Here is a 19,063-nt window from a genome sequence, read left to right on the forward strand (position 1 = left end):
AGATCCGAATGGACACCTTTTTACCTCAGACCGAATGCTCATTTCAGTCTCCACAAAAGATCCGACTAATTATGTATAGGGATATGTATATATAATATAATATATGTATATATATGTATATAATAATACATATGTATAGAGATAGGCTACGGTGAGTTGCGAAGTAAAACGCGTTTCTACTTCACGCCGTATTTTTATTTTGAAAGACCAAACGACCGATCCGAACCGTTAGATGTTTAATCCATATTGAAATGTGCTTGGAGACCAAATTTTACATTTTTTGGAATTTTTTTACTATTTATTAAGCATTTTTGAAAACTGCTGTTTTGCTGTGAACAGTAAAAAACAGTAAAATTTTGTGAACCCTCAGATCAGCGGCATTCAAAATTGCTTAATAAATAGTAAAAAAATTCCAAAAAATGTAAAATTTGGTCTCCAAGCACATTTCAATATGGAGAACAAGATGAATGGTTCGGATCTACGTTTTGAACTTTAAAATCACAAAATATGAGCGTGAAGTAAAATAGTCGCTTTACTTCGCAACTCACCGTAGCCCAGCTCCATATGTATATATAATATAGAGTAGAACTAGGGTGTTCTTAAGCTCACCAAAGTGTTTGGTGAGCTTAACTCCAAAATTCATTAAATCGGTTTCAAATGACGAATTCAAACCATTGGAACCTGTCTAGCTTACGTGTGATGCATCTACATACGAAAATTTTAAACATTCGAATTAGTTTAGTATAAAGTCAATCGGTCAAAATTAGAAGGGTCATACATTAATTTTAGTGCATTCATTTTTTGAACGATTTTTGACCGCTTCACTTTATACTAAATTAATTCGAATGTTTAAAATTTTCACATGTAGACTCATCACTCATAAGGTAGGCGGGCTTTAACGATTCGGATTCGTCATTTGAAATTTATTTGATGGGTTTTGGAGTTAAGCTCACCAAACACTTTGGTGAGCTTAAGAACACCCTAGTTCTACTCTATAATATATGTATAATATATGCATTATATATGTATATGTATATCAAATTTGATCTCTACTGATAAATCAGCAAGTCTGGACTGATATAGGGACTAAATTGCAAAAGTGATTATACTAGCATGTAGAGCATTCAAAAATACACAGAATTGACACAAATTTTAATTTATTTGGATTTTTCTATAGTTAGTTATGAATTTTCAAAGTTCAGCTTTCAAAAAAAATTTAAACAGCCATAACTTTGGCTAAGAAAGTCGGATTTGCGTGTATGACCACTTTTCGAAAAAGGAGGGACGAGACGGATCCGAATATCACTTGGGGGTCACCCCCAAATATTTGAAGCATCAGAATTTCAAAAAAATATCGTTTAGTGCCTCAAAAATTCAGTTTAAGTTTTCATTCAAAAGTAGGCATACAACGATCGATATTTTGTTTATAAACGTCGTTTGAATTTTTTTTTCTTATAAACTCATTTATTTTATAATATATGTATATATATGTATATTATAAAAAAAATGAGTTTTTTTTTTTAAAAAAATACATGGAGATTGAATGGCCATTTCGGTCTGGAGAAATACGTTCTTACACGGTAGGCTGCACGAAAAATTATGAAAAAGTAAAAAATTAGTGGAGACCGAATGGCCATTTTGGTCTGGAGAAAAAAAAATTTGGAGACCAAATAGCTATTTCAGTCTTTATGGTTTTTGAAAAAAAAAACTAATCATACTAGTTTGCTAAATTTGATTTAATTAATTATGGTTTATAAAAAAATTCTCGGATAGTGGTCTTACCATATCCGTATCTGTTATAATTTTTCCGATACGGATACGAATCGGATATCAGACAGATACAGATATTTTTTTATAATTAACTTGTTAGTTACAAAGCATTTATTATATTATTAAAATATTAGTCACTAATTATGTCATAGTGTTATATTGTTCATCAAAATATATATCTATATGCAATTTAATAAAGAGGAGGGTTCAAATGCACCCAAATTTTTGTGCACCCAAATGCACCCTATTCTTTTTCTCTGTTTTCAAAGTCCGAATAGTCAATCCGAACTGTTAGATGCGATCTACATATTAAGATGTGCTTGGAGACCAAATTTTACATTTTTTTTGGAATTTTTTTACTATTTATTAAGCCACTTTGAAAATCGCTGATCCAATGGTCCAGAAAATGTAAAATCAGCGATTTTCAAAGTGGCTTAATAAATAGTAAAAAAATTCCAAAAAATGTAAAATTTGGTCTCCAAGCACATCTTAATATATAGATCGCATCTAATGGTTCGGATTGACTATTCGGACTTTGAAAACGGAGAAAAAGGATTTGAAAAATATGGTGCATTTGGGTGCACAAAAATTTGGGTGCATTTGAACCCTCCTCTTTAATAAATTATTCGTACAATATATAATTTAATAAATCAATTTAAGAACATATATCACATTTGTTGTGGTTTAAAGTGTAAACGGTTAGATATGGATAGTAAAAAGTCTTACTGTATCCGTATCCGTTATAATTTTTCGGATACAGATACGGATATGGATAGTCTCGGATATGGATACGGATACGGATACGGATCGAATAATTTAAGTACTTTTTCAGATTCGAATTCGGACGAAATCAGATATTATCCGATCCGTTTACACCCCTAGCTGGAACTAATATGGGCTCTATTACAAAGTTTAAAAGTTTGAGGATGTTCTCATCATTGGGGTCGTTTGGCAACAAAGAATTAAGAGTGAGGGATTAAGAGTTTAAGGAGCGCTAAGGAACCGATGTTCGATTATCTTAATCCGTGAGTAAAAACTAAGGAAGCTAAAGGAAAGGATATGGGTGCCTTAAAGTCCAGACAGAGGATTAAGATATGGGCAAAAGGAGGCTAAAGGAGATGTTCTTAATCCACGCTAAGAAACTGGTGTTTGGTAGGTTTAAGCGGCTAAGAAAGCTAATTAAAGGAAGCATATTAAGCCTTAAGGAGGTGTTCTCAACCACTCAACATGATTTTTATATTAAAAATATACTTAAAGATCAAAATTTATATATTTTTTTAAATTTGATTTTACTATGTTCTAGACAAGTACAAAGTCATTTTTTTCAAAAGATTATGTACCATTCGAAAATAATGATTTTATATCTATTTAAAAAATAGTTAAGATTTGCAAAAATATATAATTTGATCTCAAAAATATTTTAATATAAAAATAGTATTGAACAATTCCAATGAATTATTTGAACTTGAAATTAAAAATAAAAATATAAAGCATGTAATAGAGCATTTTAATCCTACTCATAAAAATAATAAGGTTCAATTCATTGAGAATTAATTATTTTTTTAATTTTAATAATATAAGAAATGGCAAAATTGCCCCAAGCTACTTTTGATCAAATTTTATTAAGTTTTGTTTTGTCTTGAATAGTTGAATGGTCCGAGGCCATAATAAAATTCGCTTGTGGGTATTTCAATAACAATGTTCCTTGCATAAGAAATGTCAAATAGTCAACTGCGCACTTGCGCAGCAGTGCATTGACAATAATTAATAATTAACAAACGAATTTGCTTGAAAATGAATGCATCACCTTAATTAAGGCAAACAAGTTGCAACGCGATTGCTATGATCGATCAATCCAAATTTCGAATTGGGAGCATATTTGCATTCAACAAAAGATGCGGCGAATTATAAGCGTAATAATTTCAGAGGTCTTTTACGGTTATTATAACATTAAGGAAATAGATAAAGAAGTTAAAATGATTATTTTTAGCCTTTTTTTTATAAAATAGCCTACATTTGATTAATCATAAAAAAATCATTATTCAAAAATAATATATATCTTCTCATGTTTTCTGTTTGGAAAAATCCTGTATATGATAGAGAAGGCAATTGTAATTTTTTATTTGAGTAAAAATGTAAAATTTAATAAGAAATAATTAAAAAAAAAAGTTAAACAAAACAAGCAAATTTTGGGACGGAAACATGTCCTAAATATAAGAACTATAATGTAGACAAGAAAATTTGATAAATCTTGAATCCTTGATACAAAGAACACGGCGATTTTTATTAATATCCCTAAAACAAATCAAAATTTTAAAAATCCCCCTGCTCTCAATTTTTTTTTAAAAATGCCCTGACCGCCTGGGCTTCGGGCGGCCCAAAAAAGCTTGTGAGGCGCCGGCCCAAATGGCGGCCCACAACACCAGTGAGGCGCCCCCCCATCGGGCGCCCCATAAGCCAAGTGAGGCGCCCCCCCATCTGGCGCCCCACTGCCCAACTATAACCCCACCATCTGAGCCGCCCCTCCTCTCTCTCCCCCATTGTTTCTGCCGAAAAAAGAGGAAAAAAAGAGAAAAAAAGAGAAGAAAGAAGAAGAAAGAAGCCGTTCCGAGCCGACCCCTCTCTGCCTCGCGCCTCGATTCGCTTCTCTCTCGATCGAACAAGTAAGTTTTCTTTTTTTCGATTTGATTAGGGTTTAGGGTTTCGGTTAAATGTGATTAAATGATGTAATGTGATTCGGTTTTGTTTGATTCGATGTTTAGGGTGAAATGTTAGTAATTAGTTGAATTGATTGAATTGGTCGAATTGGTTCGATTGGATGCTTGAATTAGATGATTGAATTGCTTGATTGCTTGAATTAGATGGTTGAATTGCTTGATTGCTTGAATTAGATGGTTGAATTGCTTGATTGCTTGAATTGGATGCTTGAATTGCTTGAATTGGTGCAATTGCTCGAATTTAGGATTATGATTTATGGTAAAATTGCTTGAATGACATATGGTTGAATTTAGGGTTTGTAGTTGTGAATTGTGATTTTTTTTTTAAATTTAGGGTTTATAGTTAAATTTAGGGTTTATGGTTGTCAATTGTGAATTACTTACAAATTTAGGGTTTACACTTCAATTTAGGGTTTATGATTTAAAAATATGCATATTTATTTTTTGAAAATTATTTTTGTGATAGTTTATAAAAAACATGTATATATGAATATAAAAGATTTGAAGTAAAACTAATTATTTTAAAGTATATCAATATTTGTTTAAAAATGATATATATATTTTTTTATTGTAAGTAAATTGCATATATATCTCATTTTTTTTATTGTAAGTAAATTGCATGCATTTGTTTACCAAAAAAAAATGCATGTACATGCAAAATTAATTTTGTAAACAAATTGCATATACACCCAAAAAATAAACCCAGAATTGTATATGCATTTTTTTTTGTAAAGTTTATTTATTTTCAACAAAATTAATTTTTGTAAAAAAAAAATGCGTATGCATGCAATTTACTTACATGCAAAGTGTAAATTAATTGTATATACATGCAAATGCATATGCATGCAACAAAATTAATTGTATATTTTTGAACATCATATAAATGCAATTTATTTACATACAATTATTTTTGGATTATATACATGCAATTCTTATTAAAAAAGTAAACCCAGAATTGTATATGCTTCTTATTAAAAAAAATTTATATAAATTGTATGTTTTGATTAATATTTTTTGGCAAATATAGTATGCCTAGAGTTAGACGGTGGGGAGTACGAGCTGAGCCTGCAGAGGATGCAGATCCTGTGGATCCGAGTGGAGCTGGCACGTCCTCGGTGGATCTGACTGGAGAGGGCCCGTCGTCGTATGATGATACGACTGGCAGGGGTTTTGAGGATCCGACTGGAGCGGATCCGTCGTCTCAGGCCGATTTTCCAGATGGTGTGCATGATCCTGACACATTTAGTCCTCTTCTATGGACCCATCATGTTAAGCACCGCGTCTCATTGGCATCTCTTGAGGTACGTGAATTTTATACTTTAAAAAATGACATTCTGTTGAGTTATTAAAAAAAATGCACGATTTGAGTCTGACAAATTGATAATAAATACAGGACGATGTCATGCTTACGGTGAGGCACCGCAGGTCTGAGATTCCGTACGTCCCCCACAAAGAAATGCAGCGATACATCTTGAACCTCGGCTTGTATCAGCTTGCCACCATGCCGCAGAGTAGGATCGATGTGTCTCTGATGCAGGGTCTAGCGGAGAGATGGCGACCTGAGACTCATACATTTCATCTCCCGGTCGGGGAGATGACAGTCACCCTTGGTGATGTGAGCGCCTTATGGGGTTTACGTATCGATGGCGACCCCATAGGCGGCATCTCAGACCATCCAGAGCTGCAGAGGATGATACCGGAGTTGTTAGGGTGTGATCCGAAGACTCTGCAGAAGAAATATAAGAAGAAGAAGGGGGAGGAGGAGGAGTTTCGTTATTCTGGGTACTGCATTTCTCTAAAGGCACTCCGGTCTCACTTCTTCCAGAATCAGATAGATGTTGATACTGATGACATTGAGGCGGTCAGGAGGTACTATTACACTCTTTAAATTAACTTAGTAGTTGCTCAACCGTCTCAATTATTTTGCTCAACCGTCTCAATTATTGAGACTCAATTATTTTGCCTGTGACAGGGGCGGTTTGCTAGGGTCCTGACCGCCTAGGCCACGGGCGGTCCACTAGGGATGCCTATTTATTCGTTTTTTCTCTCTCTCTTCTCACTCCAACATCAGTCTACCTTCCACCTCAAAGGCGGAAAGAAGGGAGAAAGCGCTCAAGGCGATTTCGGACGATTTCGGGCGATTTTCTGGTCGACTACAGCTACAGGTAATTTAAATATTTTTTAAATTATTCTTTAAATATTTTTGGTAATTATTTTTTAAATATTTCTTTTAATTATTTTTAAAATATTTATTTCAATTATTTTTTATATATTTTCTAATTATTTTCTAATTAGCCGTTGATTACTGTACATTTAGTATTTAATTACGCACATAATTAGCCTTCCTAATCAATTGTTGTCACTTCAAACCCTAGTTATAATGGCACCCAAAGTTGGAAAAAATAGAGGAAGAACTGAAACCGAACGCGAAGCAAAAAGAGCACTCATTAATAATTTTTGGACGGCTGAAGCCTACGCGATGAGGAATTTGGAAAGATTGTTTTCACCCAAAAATAAAGAAGCATTTCTGAGCACTCTTGATCCATCAATTAGAAAAATGCTAATGGAAGGCTGGGTGGACAGGGTCCCTCCACCTGGATGGGGACAGTGCTGCTTATGTGAGCTGAACGGAGATATGGTGGATATGTTCTTCTGTTATAAATGTGGCAAAGCTGTTCATCCCAATTGCATGGACCCGCATGCAGATCTGCTGAACGACGCTCGTCTCACTACGTGGGAGTGTCCTGCGTGCGTCCGTCGGGCTGAGGAAAAAAAGGGAGCAAGCTCCTCGTCTCGTAAGGCTTAGACCCCAATTGTATGTTGTTGTAGTATTTTATGTTTTAACTGTAACGGTTTGTATAATTGATATTTGAACTGGTTGTTGCTGTATGAATTTTATGTTACCTTATTCTATGGACTCGACGGTACTGTATTATTTAGTAATGTATTTGAATTTTAAATTCCTGGATTTATTATGAATTTTAATCCGTTTTTCTTCACAAAATTCTTCAAATCAAAATTATCAGATCTATATAAAAACAAAAAAAAACAAAAAAACCATGGGGCGCCAGATGGGGGGGCGCCTCACTGGTGTTGTGGGCCGCCATTTGGGCCGGCGCCTCACAGGCTTTTTTGGGCCGCCCGAAGCCCAGGCGGTCAGGGCATTTTTAAAAAAAAATTGGGAGCAGGGGCATTTTTAAAATTTTGATTTGTTTTAGGGATATTAATAAAAATCGCCGCAAAGAACACCCCATTTGGTGAAAGATTCGAGCAAATATGAAGGAAACACCCAAAAAAAATGAAATATTAAAAAGAAAAGCAAAAGCAGTCATCATGCACCACAGATCCCGATGCACGGATCTCGATGAGGTTCCAGATTTTGAATTGCGGTGGCAGATATGGCAAATTCGCAGAGTATACCCTGGAAGTTTAAAAGAACCAAAGATAACCCTTCAAAAGTTTCCTAAGGGCCTGAAACATTCCACAAGCCCCCGAACTTTTATAAAATAGCTGAAATACCCCAGAAGCCATGAAAATTTCCAGAAACATCCCTTTAAACCAAGAAAATTACAAAATAAGCAAGAAGTTTGCATGAGCTCCCTGGAAACACAGAAAATTATAAAAAGGTTCTCAAAATCTCCTAAAAAATCAGAAGATTCAAATAGGGTAAATTTCGTTGGAAGTTACTAAACTTTGTTATTTGTCATTAATTGATCACTCAATTTTAATTTAATCCCTGAGAGACATTGAACATTTTTTTTTAAGCAAGTTAGTTCGTTACTATTTTGTCTAAAATAGTAATGGAATGCAACGGGGTAGACAATTAGCATGCAACTCATTACTTTCTATGTCTAGAAACTCTCCATAATACTATTCTTAAATATATAAAACTTGAGAACGGTTTAGTGGTCAAAGATAATATTTTTTTCGAGTGAAAAGAGGTGTATTTGAAAACTGATAAAAAAAATATAAATATTTAAATTGGGAGGCTTGATATGTTTTTATTTTAGAAAACAATTATATGAGAATTTTGTTTTTAATTTTATTCTAATATAAATTTCCTTTTAGATAAAAATGATGTAAGAATCACAACTTCATATGTCATCATGATGAAGTAAAGAAAAGAAAAAAGGAGCACGGATGCAAAAAAATAAAATAAAAAATTAATAAAGAAAGCTCTATCATTTGATTACATTCTTCTACTTTAAGAATCGCACAGTGATAAATGCTCTTGTAACTATTGTTAAGTTGAACCGTTAAAGTGTAGCATGAAAGAGAGTCATGCATGAATGCACATCAAAAGAAGTTATACATGACAGGAAGAGGAGTTTTATATGATCAATTATTCATATGTTATTTGATCATGCATAGATTTAAATATCTTGTAAATTATATAAATCAAACTTGTTATCATTTTCTTCGATAAGAAAAAAATGGTCCAAAAAACTGTAAGCAAGTAATTTATTTTACTTGTAGTACGAAATGCATACTTCTAGTAATTATATTTGAGATTTTATATGTTCGTAAATTGAGAATAAGAGACCAGAGAATATCAAATAATGAGTAATTATACTTGATTTTATATATTTGCTTTTAGTTTAGAGTAATACAAATTCTAAAAGACAATTTTAAAAAAGAAAAAAATATATGGAATTAGTCATTTGGTCAAATCCAAATAAAAATTCCGACTTTGTAGATACTAGAATTTAATCAGAGAACCTATCATAAATGATAATGTTTCAGCAGACTTTATTGGACATTCAGTAGACTCTAAATATCTTGTGTATTATATGAAAGTAAACTTGTTATCATTTTCTTCATTAAAAAATTATTAAAAAAGTTGTTAGCAAAGTAATTTATTTTACCTTCTTGGTAGCAAAAAACTTACTTTTAGTAATTATCTGAGATTTTATATGTTCATAATTTCGCAATAAAAGATAAGGAAATATCAAATAATGAGTAATTATACTGATTTTATATATTTACATTTAGTTTACAGTAATACAGAAACTAACTGACAATTAAAAAAAATAAAAGATTGAATTAGTCATGTCATCATCAAATAAAAATTCCGGATTTCAAAAATAAGATTTACTCCACGAGCAATTCATAGATATTTTGGATATTGACAACTCTTCAGAATATTAGAAATTTTGCTGACTGCAGCTCAGCAGAGCTCAAAAAATATGGTTGTGAATTTTGTTTCTGTAAATTAGGATGTGTTCTTCATTTTTTTTTTTTTTTTTTTTTTTTTTTTTTTTTACAAATCAATGCAGATTAAAAATCCACTGTGAACTAAAAAAGAAATCGAAGTCTGCTTCGTTCTAGGTTTTGTTTTGTCATCCGTCCGAGTATGTGCTTCCGTCTAGTAAATCTGATCACTATTTTTCGATTTGTCTCGACTTTTCAGGTTTGACTGAGGATGTTGTGAATTCATTCTATTCTCGTAGTATCTACTATAGATATATCTGAATAAGGTACATGTTTTTATGATTGTTGTTGATGATGATGTCGTTAAGATGTTTTGACACAAATCTCAAAGCCCAAACAGTACTGCCCCCCGAATTCTGAAGGCTCCAGTGATATTTTGACAATGGTGAAATATTATATATTTGGGCTCCAGTGATTTTGGCATGTTTAAAGAGAATAAATATTTCAGTACGAATTCGGTTTGAATTCATTTGAAAATCCATCATCAAGATTGCCAAGATAACCATTGTCAAATGATCCCTCCGGTAATGTAATTGGTCCATATTAGCAATTACAAATCTCTCTCTCCCCTCCTATCCAGAATTCAGATCCAGTGCAATACCTGACCATGTAAAATGAGATATGAGTCGTCTGTTATAATCTGGCACAAATCTTGAGGAACCCCCTTCCCTCCCACGTTCCAATTAGGCTCCTGTGGTACCATAGGGGATACTCTTCTAGCCATCCATCCATCCATCCATCGATCAATCCAACAACATTATATATTGGACTCCAATAGTGACATGGAATTTGAGATATTCTTTTACCAGATTTTTTTTCATCATCAGGCAATAATTTAGAATAAAAGAATAAAAAAAAACATTTAGTAAAGGCAACAGATGATGTGCAGCATCAAGCCATCAACCCAACAAGGCAACAACAATGCAAAAGTAAAAGCTAGAAATAAACAGTCGAGCAATAGCAGCATTTGAAGATAAAGGATTAATATTGTGCCTTAGGGACAGCACTGATACAGAAAAATCATCACATTGCAATCTGATAATTCGTGCATTTTGGCATGCTAAGGGACAAATTAGCAAACAGGGAAATCAAAACCTAGTCAAGCAAAACAGAAAGAAGCTCAAGGGAAAGTATGCAGTTACAAAAATCAGCGGGCAAGCAAACATGAAGTATAAAATGCATTGTGAAGATCCTCAATAAGTATCATAACTTGTTTTTCAACACACTGTTCTCTGGGGCTCATATAAAAATTTACATGTCTCACATGCAACAAGAAGCAGATCCGTATCCTCCAAGTTATCTCAACTTTTCAGTTGATGTCAAAAACAGGGCCAAAAAGTATTTTTGGTGCCTATTTAGATGCACGGGCAGTATTAATATAAAATGGATTGCTTTAAGATTCTTGCTGAACGATTCAGATTATGTGTGGATCAACTCAAAATTTGAGATATATTTGGGCATGCAAATTCACAGGCAGAAAGCTTCTACAAAATTTTATGGCACCAGATGTGTGTTTCTCTTGACACACAGTCCGGATCCCTTGAGGTAACTCGAAACAAATAAGAGTTTGGTCAGTTTGGTCTTTTCGGTTTTGAAAGATCAAAACCGAACCAAATATAAAAAGCCAAAGTAATACAAAAACTCAACCGAACCGATCCATTTAAACCGAACCATTTAATCCAAACTTTTTTGTTTAGGTTGAAAACCAAATAAACCGACCCAATGAACACCCCTAATTGCACAGTCAGGATCCAAACTTAAAATTTAAGGTACTTTAGTTTAGGTGATATGAATTCCATGCACGCACAAGCTCCAGAGGAGTAAGGACAAGCAGAGGAGGAGGAGAAGAGGAACATGCGATAAACCCTTAAACCAAAACCATAAAGTCAAAATTTATGTCCATATTTATCGGGCTTCAACAGAGAACATTCATTTTCAGATCTCCATTCTTATACTTATTAAACATCATTAGGTCTTCATCACAATAAATACATTGTACTTTTAAACCAAAACATTGAAAAGAGCATGCAATGAACAACAGATTAAATACTTCACTACGTAGTAGATGTTGTATCAACAAGAAAAATTGAAAATTTATCATGGGAAGATTAAATAGAAAAAGCCAAAAAATGGATTGCAAAAATTGATTTAAGAAAACAGAAAAAGCATCAGAGAGATTTCCAATTAGACCAAGTCTTCATCCCTTTTTAAAAATTCAAAAAAGAGTACAGAATCCCTGTCTACATTCTCTTCATCATTTGCATGACCTCATCAATCAATATCCCTTGAATTTTATGGACTAATTATTAAATTTACATGATCACAAAAGAAAACAGCAAACTATTACGCGATGGTGTACAACAAAATAGAACACAAGAGATGGAGATTTCATTTTCATCAAACACAGAATTATAGTAAATAAGAGATCTAATACCTAAGACAGCGGCAAGGGTAGAGCACCTCTGGACAGAGTTTCTATGCACCAGCGCATGCGACTGACAAAGACTGGAGGTACATACTTTTTTGGAAGCATTAATCTAAAACAGTACATACTCTGACATAGTTGTTGTATTTACAGAAAGGAAGTTACAACTTACTGGTAAAGTACCAGTTTGCCAAAACCATTGGTCGTGTGAAAGTTGAAATTGAATACTAAAAAAAATCTCACTACAAAAAAATTGATTTCAATTCCTGTGTTTGTTGTGATTTGTTTGTCATTTTTATTTCCAATAGAATGTATTGTTGTCTATCAATTTGAGCAAGCGTTCTATCACCTTTGAGAAACTACCCTGAAACTTGATGAGTACCAAGAGGACTCATATCATCTTAAAGAAAAGGCAGAAATTAAATATTAAATACTAAACGAAAAAGAGAGAAAGATGCTACCTGAGAAGATCGGAAAAGAAGATCGCACAACACCATGAGAGAACGCAGCGGTGGAGAGAAGAAAATGCGTCAGAGAAAAGCGGAAAAAAATTCACTGCGCCACTGCGGTGAGGTTCAGCGGAAAGAGGAAAAAAGAGAGAAGAGAGTGAAAAAGGAAAGTTCGAGAGAGAACGTAAAGAAAATAAAAGTATGTGAAGGAAGAATAAAAAATATGCTGCTATGAGTCCCACTTGTCAGCTTTACAGTAGTTTTATTGCAGAATATACTGTAGTTGCTCCATAAGAAAAAGGAAAAAAAATAAGCAATGCTGCACAGAATAAAAAATTGAGATACAAATTTATTTGATTGCTGTCAAAATCAATGCAAATTTTTGCAAATTTTCAAACTTGTTCCTTTTTACGTTTTTCTTTTTTCAGTATAGGAGGAAGTTACCAGCTTCGCTACTTGTGTTGAGATTTTCACATCTTACAAAATACACTGCTGGTAAACGGATTGACTAATATGCGTTCTTATTTCCTCCAATTATGTTGAGATGATTCGCTCCTCACTAGAAAAAGAAATAATTACATATTTAAAAATTACATATTTTCAAACCCTATGAAATTTAGATGTATACTCTCCGAAAACTTTAAAAATTACATATTATTCTCTTTAAAATTCATAGTATCATATTTATCCTTCTAAAATAAAAAACTCATAAATTTACTCAATTTATAATCATTTCAATTAAAACTCATTTCAAATCTATAAAGTATTCATTTTATCCTTTGATTACATGCTACTATAAAAATGTGGCATTGCATGCAATCCGTATTGTTAGTCTCTATGGTCACAAAGACTAATGAATACAGTGAAATGCAGCTGTGGCCGCATTCAAATGGACCTGAAAAGGAAATCTTTTACAATTAGTGGATCTAGACTGTTTTTTTTTAACTTGGCACAATCTAAGTCTAATAATATTGCTCCTGCACAAGCTTAAATTCCAAACCAGCCGAGATTTAACCTCAAATCATAAAGTGAGGAGAATCGTAGACCTAGGAGGTGCTGGATCATTCAAATGAGCAATCAAAATATACTTCCTTCTGCGGAACCTTTTTAAATCAAAAAAAAAAATAAAAGATGTTTGTATTTCTTTTATAACGGAGGGATAGAAATGAAAAGCATAGAAAAGTTACGGCCCAATCAGGTAAATATTTTAACATAGCAGATTCGGCTTTATGCAGCGTTGTTTTAGTTCAATATTCTGTACGCTGCATGAAATCAAAACTGCTCCTGTTTAAAATCTTTAGCCGGCCCAACTCTACAATCACAACTTTAAATAAGAGCACGTTTCGAACGGATGCATTTGATCTCAAGATTTGTAGCCCCGTGTCTCGGATTCTGCTTCTCTCATTGATATGAAAATTAATGAATGGTCCCAACCAACTCAACCAATAAATATATAGATTGTGATTTGCGAATGTTCTATATGCGGTTCACAAATCTAACCAAGTTGTTGTTCTCTATATTCATGCTATAAAAATTTTATGAGCAATTAGTCTGATTTAAAACAACTCATTTTTATTTGGAACTATCTATTAACCAGTTGCAAGGAATGTCAATCCAGTCTCTGTTTTTCAAAGGTATTCAATTTCAATTATCAAATGCTAATTTTTATTTTACTTTTGTTTTCTAAACAAAATAAGCTTCCCTACCAATACATATGCATGCACATTCCCCGAGAGAGTTCAAATGCTTCTATTAGAAAAGAAAAAAATGTGTATTTGTAAGTACCAATCACGAGTTATACAGTTGCACATATTATTGGTGATTTTGGTGGTCCCAATTTGTATTTGTACCACAGATTAGCACTATTTTTAGGGATCATCATTTTTTCTATTTTTCAGGTGGCCCCCTTAAATCTCATCAATAAATATTAAATAATCATGCACTCAAGCAGCCAGTACAGGCACCATAACAGTTTGTCAATTTTTCAATCGATTGGTGATAAATAAAAAAAGAAATACTCGTACCTGCATAAATTTAAAGCAAGAGTTGAGATGAATTGTTACATATATGTTCACTTTTGCTACATTAAATTGAATCTAAACAAATGTGCATCATGTGACAATCTTTTAGTACGGTAGGAGAAAATTAGAATATATTCAATTTTACCACAACTCCTATTTATTTCAAATTTTCAATTCCGTCAGCATCAAATAAGCACAGTAAAGAAAATAATTTATTTCTAGAGATACTTAAAATTTAATTTGTTCTAAATTGGAAATGAGAATAGACATTAAACATTGGGAGCACAGGTATTTACAAATAGTTCATTCAGCAGGACCTGAAACAGAAAAGGTTCAGCTTCTCGACACAATTAAAACAAGTGTAAATAGACAGCATAAATCTAGGTTTTCTCTTCTTTTTTTGTTATATTTTTTTCGCCCATTTTTAGGGGTCAGGTTTACCCACTATACCCTCGTCACTCGCATTATCATCATCATCATCTTCTTCTTCTTCACTTAGTTCTTCATCGCTTGATTTTACTTCTTCAGGCACGCCAGCATCTTCAGGCTTAGCAAACTTTTCGCAGTATTCTGGGACATTGTAAAATGCAGATTATAATAAACTTGTAGGTCTCAAAAAGATTAGATTTTAAAAAAAAAAAAAAAGTTAAGTTCTCTAAATTTCAATACAAAATATTCCTATTCAAGCATATTTATGAGTAGAGTTCAAATGTCTCGTTTCTTTCATGCCTCACATCTTTATCTCCGTTTTCAAAGTCCAAACAGTCGATCCAAACCGCTCTACATGATCTCCATATTAAAATGTGTATGGAAACCAAATTTTATAAAACAGTGATTTTGTACCTAACTACAAAAATAATACAAAATTTCCAAAAAATATGGAGATCCTGTTCAGTGGTTCAGATCAACTGTTTGGACTTTGAAAATGGAGACAAGAATGCGAGGCATATTTATTTCACTAAAACAATGGGGCATTTTAACCCTACTCATTTTTAAGAGGCCACAGAATATTTTACAATTTCTCTAGCATCACAGTTTCACAGTACTCAAACCCCAAAAACACATATACTTTATTTGTGTCCCTGCAAAACTTCATAATACTATAGATATTTGTGTGAAACAAGAAAAATATCCACTGTTTAATAAAAATGAAGAAACATTATTAATGCCCCTTCTCGCCCAATAATCAGTCGATCCAACACATTTGTGCTTGAGATAGCACAAAAAATGAGTCAGTACCAAGTGAATATTTAGAGTAAAATGAAGAAATGTAAATAATGACATTCTTCATGTTTTGTAGGGGGGCCACAAGATATTTTCCGTGATTTGTGCAACTTGCATAATATTTCTCTTTTTACAGCAGTGTATAAGATATTGTGAGGGTTCACCGGGCCATACATAATAATGTTTGTTAATTACTTGTAATATGAACCGGCCTCAAATCCAAAAGGACCTAAAACCGCAAAGCACATTGTATCGCACTCATCTAAAATGATGCTTTTTCATTAATTACGGTTACATCTATGAATATCCAAAATTACATTCAAGTGGGAAAGAAAATACAATTTTAAGATTAACTGCACTAAATAAAGAACTTAGACTAGATGAAATACCTTTTACTTTTTTATCGTAAGCAGGGCGATCACGCATCATTAATGCTGCTGCTTCACCGTTCAATGGGTCTGACGGGTTCGGGTACAGCAGCAATTGGGGCAGAAAGGACTCAAATACATTAATAAGGTCTGTTAAAAATAATGTAAAAACAAAAAACAATTAGCATAGATGTAAGAAAAATCACATTGAGGCAAATAGAAATGTCTGGAAAAAAAAATAAGGTTGGATTTTATTACCAAACATGGGGCTCCAAGTCTGGTTGATCACATCCAAGCAGACTGATCCCGACCTAAATTTTAAACATGAAAAAATTGAGTATTTTAAGACAAAGAACTAGAGATTAGTTACTACATGATGAATAAAACGTGTTTGTGTAATCTAAATTATAAGATGTTTCCATTAGATGTTCTAAGTTAAAAACACTTGATATTATACCCTTCTGATTAGGCATTATTTCCATAAAAAACTTTCCCAAAGTACCATATCTCGACAATATTTCAATAGTATCCTACTGGAAAGTTATTACAGTTCGGAGTTACCGACAGTAGAAAAATTGGGAGTAAATTCATTACTGAGTTTCGCTTTCTATTCAGTTAAATTTCAACAGAATAAGATGAAAGTGACTCTCTCGTTACTATAGAAATTTGTATATTTCAAAATAGGAAGTAAATTTATAATTGACAATTAGATACTAAATAACACTCACATTTCATCAACATTTGGGTGGTAGATCTTATTCATGAAACCTATCGAAGGAGACTTGTAAGGATAGGCATCGGGCAGCTCTACTCTAATTTTCCATACACCTCCTTGATAAAGACCTAAAATTATTTTATATAAACACAGACAAATTTCTCTTAGCTCTAGACTTAAAATAGCAAATGCCACAATTTCTTGGTAAATACAGATCAAAGTAGTTATGCTTTCAGCTCAAGTGAAATTAAAGACTGAGAACATTTCCAGAAAGAAAAAGGATTTATCAGATCAAACCAAATATCTCAAGCTCAGATAATTGAACTAATTCTTGCAAAACTTGAAAACCCAATTGTCTAATACCAGTTCAAACAGGAAGAAAACACAGTAATTGAATTGAAAATAAAATAAAAGGGGGATCAGAAATATACTCTCTTTAGGTCCATGAAATTCCACGTAGAACTCTTGCATCCCGTCGTTCACCATCTCCACCTTATAATCGCTCATCATCCTACAAAACCCAAAACAAAACAAAAATTACAACAAAACCCACAAGAAATCAAACAAAGGTGGAAGGATCGGAGATCAAAGAAGCAAGAGACAAATTTACAGTTTCATGAGGTCCATTTCACGGCGCTTGCTAGGAGAAGACATCGCGATGGAATCTTGAAAATCAGATTTGGGTCTCGGAAATTTCTCTGCTTTCTTCTCCAAAATTTTCTTCTGGGTTGTTCCCTGTGAGAGACGGAGGAGATGAGAAAGGCACAGTGGAAAGGGACAAAAAGATAAAGAAGGGAGAAACGCTTGATTAGATTAGAGGTGCTGTTCTATTATTCTAATCTCCATTTTTCTATTTAATTTTGTTTTTCTTCTTTTCTTGTTATTTTTTTTAATAATTATTGTACTCATTGAGTCATTGAGGGTCATCTCTTTTGTTTTTTTTTAATATTTTTACCATGCTATTTTGTTTGCATTAATTCTAAACCATCTGACATCCCTCCTATCTTTTGCTAATCTAATTATAGGGTAATTAATTATCCCAAATGTTAAAGATTATTGTGAAAAAAAAAAACAACAAGTTTCTTCTATAATAAGTACTGTGTATGTTGGCTTAAGAATGTCAACATTGAGCAAAGAAAATTGGTGGTCACATTTTTTTTTTTCCAAAATACAAGTTGAATAATTGATCACTGTATGGTTTCATAATAAATTTAGCCTATGGTGGTGAGTGGAAAATGATCACATGTTGAAATGCAGAAAGTTGATATGATTAAAAATAATTATATTTCTGTAGTGCCGGGCTGCCGGCTGAGCATTTCACATGTCAATTTATGGAAAGTTTAATTGGATGAATCAAAAATTAATCCTTTACCTAATAAAGTAATGATGGTAATGAATTAGCATTACTGACCAAATCTGTAGATTAGAATAAACAATTAATATACATCATTAACAACAACTTTAAGGGGATACGAAGGTTTAGGAGCTTGAACAAAGCAGTGCTGTACCTCACTTGTCATCTACACCTAAGCCCAACAGTGCAGGAAGGCCTAAGCAGGCCTAACTTAGACACTTATATAACCCAATTGCGCATTTACGCCTGAGCGAAATTGAGCAAAAATGATAGGTATTTAGCTCATAAAATTACTTTGACAGTATAAGAAAACAAAAATTAAGCATACATTATGATGCAGACAATTATGATTCTTTAGGTAGCACAATCTGTTTGATAATCATTTTCTCAGAAACTAAAGCACATAAAATTTATATCTTCTATGCTCATTCGCACAGCAAATATTGATTTTTGTTCCAATCCACTTTTTAATACAGGGTTCATCTTTTTAAAAATTTGCCTGTACAAGCTGATGCTGGAACTTCTATTTTTCAACTTATCGGTTTCTTTCGAGGAAGGAAAATCCAGAATTTTACAACTGACGTTCACTCCTACCACTAATTAACTTTTTGGTACTGGCCGATGATGATTCACTTTTAGTGTTTGTACTTTGATTTAATAATTTCAGTTTTTTATATTTAAATGTTTTATTTAGTTAGAGCTGATGTTGTGCTCTCATATATAACGATTAACGAATTTAGTTTATATCTTACTGCTATAAATATTATCCTTCTTTAATGTATTAATCATCATGAGTGATGCAATGATAA

The 19,063-nt window shown here is 32.9% G+C and overlaps 1 protein-coding gene and 1 pseudogene across 1 annotated transcript; both read right to left on the reverse strand.

Moving 5' to 3' along the window:
• Positions 1–11,860: 11,860 nt before the first annotated feature.
• On the reverse strand, positions 11,861–11,963 carry LOC144567889 (small nucleolar RNA R44/J54/Z268 family; annotated as a pseudogene).
• Positions 11,964–14,841: 2,878 nt separating this feature from the next.
• LOC144567359 (ubiquitin-conjugating enzyme E2 4-like) lies at positions 14,842–17,810 on the reverse strand. The gene is made up of 6 exons (XM_078317482.1): positions 17,511–17,810; positions 17,332–17,411; positions 16,914–17,028; positions 16,444–16,496; positions 16,207–16,335; positions 14,842–15,163 (listed from the first exon to the last, which is right to left on the reverse strand). The coding sequence occupies exons 1-6, from the start codon at positions 17,552–17,554 to the stop codon at positions 15,018–15,020; spliced, it is 567 nt and encodes a 188-aa protein (XP_078173608.1). The 5' UTR covers positions 17,555–17,810; the 3' UTR covers positions 14,842–15,017.
• Between the last annotated feature and the right edge of the window lie 1,253 nt (positions 17,811–19,063).

The sequence above is a fragment of the Carex rostrata genome, chromosome 16 (assembly GCF_964058835.1).
Source record: "Carex rostrata chromosome 16, lpCarRost1.2, whole genome shotgun sequence".
NCBI lineage: Eukaryota > Viridiplantae > Streptophyta > Magnoliopsida > Poales > Cyperaceae > Carex > Carex rostrata.